At 45.9% G+C, this 5,682-nt stretch overlaps 1 protein-coding gene across 13 annotated transcripts in view; it reads left to right on the top strand.

The window, feature by feature from the left end:
* The first annotated feature begins 67 nt into the window (after nt 1-67).
* LOC119862161 (transformation/transcription domain associated protein) overlaps nt 68-5,682 on the top strand; it is a 159,266-nt gene continuing 153,651 nt past the window's right edge. For 5 of the 13 annotated variants that reach the window (XM_043493182.1, XM_043493180.1, XM_038418304.2 and 2 more), the window contains exons 1-3: nt 1,140-1,337; nt 2,194-2,356; nt 2,753-2,802. In XM_043493182.1, the coding sequence (XP_043349117.1) occupies nt 2,257-2,356; nt 2,753-2,802 (150 nt within the window). In that variant the 5' untranslated portion in view covers nt 1,140-1,337; nt 2,194-2,256. Of the gene's footprint in view, nt 165-717; nt 736-1,113; nt 1,338-2,193; nt 2,357-2,752; nt 2,803-5,682 lie in introns of those variants that run through there. The other 8 variants (XM_043493185.1, XM_043493184.1, XM_043493177.1 and 5 more) reach the window with 7 other exon arrangements.

Genomic DNA, 5,682 nt, shown 5'->3' with positions numbered 1-5,682 from the left:
TTGCGGATACAGACTAACAGGGCGACCCGCTCGGGACCCTGTCTTTGCGGGCCGAAGCTGCGGCTTTAACAGCAGGGCGGATCCGCAGCGGGCGGGGCGGCTCTGCCCCGGAGGTCATGGTGGGCCCTGCTGCTGGGACCTGACAAGCTCCGCGGCTTCCGAGGGTAAATCCCGGTGCATGGTTAACGGACAAGCACAGGCCCGAGCTGGAGGGGCTGCTGATGCCTTCTCACGCAGCCTGCCCCGGGCGCCATCGGCCGCGCCGCGCCGCGCCGCCACCAGCTTGTGGCCGGAGGGATTGGGCTGGGCTGGGAGCCCTGCGCCGGGTTCTCGCCCGCCGCGCGGGGGTTGGGAGGCCGGAGCTGTTGGTGCCTGGCCGGGGGCATTGGCGCGGCGGGGCTGGGGAGCCCCGGGCCCCCCGTGTCTGACCGGTTCGGGTGGGGGCGGGGGCGGGGGCGTGCTGGAGAGATGCTGGGCGGCGAGGCGCAGGAGGCGGCGGGGAGCGAAGCCGTTTGCAGGCGGCGGCCGGAACTGAACCTCGGCAGCTTCCGTCGTGCGCTGGGTGCCCATGCGCCGCGCCCGGCTGCGGGCTCAGGCTGGAGGCGACAAAGGAGGGACTCGCGCGAGCTGGGGGCCGGGCCGGGCCGGGCCGGGCGGGTAGAGCCAGGGGCGGGGGCGGGCCGCGGCGGCGGCGACAGCAGCGGCAGCCCGCGGGACAGACCAGACGCGGGGAAGGTAGAGCCCGGCCGGGGACTAGGCCCGGGAAGCGGGGGGAGGGGGGTGTGGTGCTGGGGTAGAGTCTGGGGCCGAGCAGTCGCGTCCCTTAGAGGCCCTGTCCTGAGGGGAGTGGGGAGGCCCGGCCTGGCCCGGCTCTGGAATGTGTGAGGGGGAAGAGATCTGGCGCTGGGGGGAGACGACACCCTGCCCTAATGGTAGGGGGCAGGGATCTGTTCGGGGGGGTCCCTGCCTTCTGGGGGGCAGGGGTCTGGCAGTGGGGGATGGGGAGGCCCTACCCTGGTGGGGGGCAGAGATCTGAGGAGTGGGCAGTCCTAGCTCTGGTGGGGTTGTGGGATCTGAGGGTGGAGGGAAGGTCAGGAGCTCTGGCCTGAAGGGTTAGGGAGATGGCACAGATGTCAAGGACTTGGACCTGAGAGGAAACGGGGGTTGGTAGAAGGAGCTGGATCCGATATCGCCTTTGTGCATGTTTTTAAAATCCCTAACAGGATTCACACAATTATAGGGCCAGAGCACTGGCTGGCATGGGGTCAGCATAGATGGAGTCCAATCAAAGAGAAAGTGCTCCCCTCAGTCAGGAGAGAGCCACCGAGACAGAGAAGGTAAAGGTAGAGAAGAGCTGAGACTTCTAGGTTGTATTTCCAGAGCTTCCTCCCCCTTTGGGAAAATCACAGAGCCTCTCTCTTCCCCGGGGGGCTCCCTTATCTGTTAAATGGGTAGACCAATTGTCACAAAATTCACAAGAGTTTTGTGACATTTAATCAATATTTGCAAAGATATTAAGATGAAAGGCGCTGTAAAAGTGAGGTGTATTTTTATTGAAAGGTAGATTGATCTGAAAGCTAAACCAAATTAAGATGTCAGATGTGACAGAAAGTAAGCATGGATTGTGAAATGAGTTCAGCAGTAAAGCTCTGTGACAGACAATGAAAACTAAAACCAACTGAAACTCTACTGCTTTCAAGTTTTATTACATGTTGGAAACTCAGATCATGTTTGTGGAAAAGCTTGCTTCAGGTACCCTGAAACCTTGTTGAGAGGTACTTAAAAGGACATTATCAACTTGAAATCTGGTCACATTAAAGAATGCTTTTAAAAGAAGTTTATGTTGTGCTCCCGCCTCCGAGTTCCCTTGTTTTTTGTCTTTTCCACTGCATTTTCCTAATCTTTTAAAATGTTTCTCTCCCCTGTTGCCATTTGATAGATCCACTCAAACAAGAGGGAAAACTGACTATATGCAATTCTGTAAAAGACTCAGTACCAATTTTTCTCTAATTTTTTTTTCAGTTAGTTAGATGTTCTGAGTTGTAGTTGTACGCTTAAATACATGTAAACAAATAGGATTTTTAATTTGATGGTGCTCCTTTAAAATCATATGTCATAGGAATAAATCTAGATTATGGTGTATCCAACAGTAAGTAGTTCTACTTACAATGTTTTTTGTTTTTGTTTTTGTAGGTGGGCTGATTCCCCTCCTCCTCCGCAGTTTTTTAATAAACTCTAATCTGGTCCAGAAGAAAAATGGCCTTTGTTTCGACACAAGGGCCCACTGTGGTTGACCAAACCACTTTGATGAAGAAATACCTGCAGTTTGTGGCTGCTCTAACAGATGTTAATACACGTAAGTTTAGATGTTAATACACGCAAGTTTATTTTCCATTTATTAAGGAAATGTAATTCTTCTTTACTCATTTGCTTCAAAGAGTTCTGTTATATTGTCTACTGAGTTGGTTGGTAAACTTGCATGGGGTTCGCTTTGCATTTCCTTTGATCCTTGATGTTTGAAGAAGCAAAATGATGAGCATTATTTACTTGAGCCTTAGAGAGAAGTGTGTGAGTATGAAGTGTGAGTATGAAATTGTGTGATTGTGAGAAATGTGTAACTTACAACTGGGCAATGATAGCTAAACTGATAAGATCTGATTGCTTCTTTCACCTGTGAATGTTTGATGGTATTTGTCTGGCTTTTTTCGCATATTTAATTATTCACTTGAATTTGCGATTTTTTTTTTTTCAGCCGATGAAACAAAATTGAAAATGATGCAAGAAGTCAGTGAGAATTTTGAGGTAATTATAAAATTAGCGTACTTCTTGAATGATTTAAATGCAATATTTCTTGTTCTTGGTGTGTATGCAGTCTGGATTTCTGGTCTTGTTTTGTTTGTTGTTTACTTAATAATTAGTATATGTTTGAATTTAACAGCCATTACTCATTGGTTCTGTGTTTAAGAAAAACCTTATTTCATTTTTAGAGTGCATTACATGTCTCACCTGAAATTTATTAGCAGATTTATTAGAGAATTGTAGGTTGTGTCCCTCCAGGGTTTGTTCCCCCCCCCCCCCAAATAATTGTTTTAACAGAAAATCTTTGTTCAGTAAGTAAATTTTTGAATAAAGAAACTAATAAAAATGAATTTGAATTTTACCTCTCCAGTGTTTACTGCGTAACCTGATAAATTTTATCTGTGGAATTGTTTCTTTAACTGAGTTCAGGTGTACATTTAGCTCTTTTGAAGTTTCGGGCTGTGTGGCTTTTTTGTATTGAGATATGCAATAGTTTAGAGGTGAAGATGAGTTGTCAAGTGTGGATTCCTTCCTTGAGGATTGCAATGAAGTGAAGGTGACAGCATTGACCCTTTTCAATTCTTAGAGGGCCACAGGATTCAGCTGGGCAGGAGAAAATAGTTTAGACATATTATTAAGAGGTACCAGGTAGAAATATTAGATGCTAGGTTTTGGGGGAGGGATAGCTCAGTGGTTTGAGCATTGGCCTGGTAAACCCAGGGTTGTGAGTTTCATCCTTGGGGGGGGGGGGGGGCATTTAGGGATCTGGGGCAAAAATTGGGGATTGGCCCTGCTTTGAGCAGGGGGTTGGATGAGAGAATCTCCCGAGGTCCCTTCCAACCTTGATATTCCATGATTTTTTTGCTCAAGAAATGACACCATTATATTACACTAAAATCTGAATGGAATCCCCCCCGTTCTTATGTGTTGGCTTTTATTTAGAAGTGCTGAATTCTAGGTACATTAGCCAAATGGAATCCCCCCCATTCTTATGTGTTGGCTTTTATTTAGAAGTACTGAATTCTAGGTACATTAGCCAAATAGAATTTAATCTCGGGCATTCGGGCAAGAATATCCACATTAATGAAAAATGCGACATGATGTTTAATGACCAGTGCTGAGGATCTCTGTTCTATGTCTACCATTCTGCAGGATGTACCTTTTTGTAAATCTCTGACATTGCTGTTGAATGAATTGCTGCACCACTTCCTATTGCCCCTGGGTTATCCATGGAGATTTCTCATCCAAGTACTGATGTGATCTAATGCTGCTTAAACTAGGGGCACACAACTCAAGCTAATATAGCTCCACCATAGAGAAGATAGCGTTAAATACAAAGTCAAATATTGAAAGAATGTAGGCAATACTTCTTTACCTGAACACACATATTTTTTTGCCTACGCAACTCTGTTGACATCTGTGGCAGTCTTTCATATCAGTCTCTTGCAAGTATGTGCTGGATGAATTTGGAGTGCCATTCTTCAAAAATTGCTGCAGGAAGGGAGAATGTTTTTTCTCTTTCCCCCGGTTCCAGAGCTTCTTGGCCACTGCAAAGTTGGGAGAGAGCTAAGAGGTCTTGAGCACCTCCCCATCCTCTGTTTCTGAGCCTGTCTCTCCTGAGTTGCTCCGGTGTCTGCCTCTGCTGCTACTCATATCTTTTATGCAGTAGTGCGAGTCTGATATTGACTAGATTCTTGACAGCTTTGCCCTAAAAGGCCCTGAAGAGCAATTCTGAAATTGACTGGAGTCCTGTTAATTTCACTTTTCTGCTTCTTAGTGAAGATACATGGGAAGAAGTCTTTATAAAGCAGGAGCGAGACCTGTGGTAGCTTCTCCATGCACTGGTTGATGCGGGCCAGAAAGCATCATGGATTTCATGCCTGTCAGAGGTGTTGAAGGGTGTCTTCTCTTCTCTGATTCCTTCAGTGTGCCGAGGGGAGCAGAGTTAGCCTGCACTCTCCCAGTTCTTCTGTAGGGCTGGGGAGTCAGAAACATCACCAGAAGGAGCGTTTGGTCAAAAAGGGAGAGACCATAGGACAGAGGAGAAGAGGAGGTACCGGATGGGCAGCTCCTTTCTTGGTTTTGGAAGGGAGCAGGGACAGGCCTGCAGTTCCTGCTTCTGCTGCTGAGTCTTGGCTGATAAGTGCCCTTTTAATTTTAACAAGTTTTTTAAACTGTTTCTCTGCAGTCCTCCTATTGTATCTACCTGCAGTCTTACATTTGCATTGTAAGCTCTTTGGAGCAGAGACTGTCTTTACACAATGCCTAGTATATTGGGATCTTCTTGGTTTATGACTGGGGTCTCTAAGCTCTACCGCAAATCAAATAATAAAATTGGCTGTATAATTTGTTCTCTCTCTCTCTGTATGTAAAGGAGGGATGTGGAAAAACAGTTAACATATTTAACTATAATTCATAAAATATTCCATTCTTATTTATGCCTAACCTAAATATTTGTGTTAGAGACATTCTGGTGTACTTCTGAAGTTTACCTAATACTATTGTTTTGTTGAATATAGCTAAGAGTTTCCAAGTAACAATTAAGATGGCTAAACTAGGCTTCTGAATTAAGTGCAGCACTTACAAATGGAGGCAGTTTGCTCCTCTGATACTGTTCCCAACCTCATAGCAAACAAAACAGCAGCATGAGATCAGTCCTCACAATAAAAAGTAGTAGAAATGTTTAATTCTAACTTTTGTGGTACGTACGCCTGCATAAATAACTGTAATCTGTACTTAGTTGTGGGTGAGAAGGCTTGAATGTCATTGAACAAGTGAGTTCACTATATCCAGGAATTTCCATCAGCCCTTTCATTTGAAATATAACATTTACAGTATTTGAGCAGTTTTTCTAAATGTGAGTAAGGTGTTAGCCTTCTCCTT

This window comes from Dermochelys coriacea, chromosome 10 (genome assembly GCF_009764565.3).
Source record: "Dermochelys coriacea isolate rDerCor1 chromosome 10, rDerCor1.pri.v4, whole genome shotgun sequence".
In the NCBI taxonomy this organism is placed as follows: Eukaryota; Metazoa; Chordata; order Testudines; family Dermochelyidae; genus Dermochelys; species Dermochelys coriacea.
The sequence above is the reverse complement of the archived record's forward strand: the minus strand, read 5'-3'. Positions and strand labels throughout refer to the sequence as shown.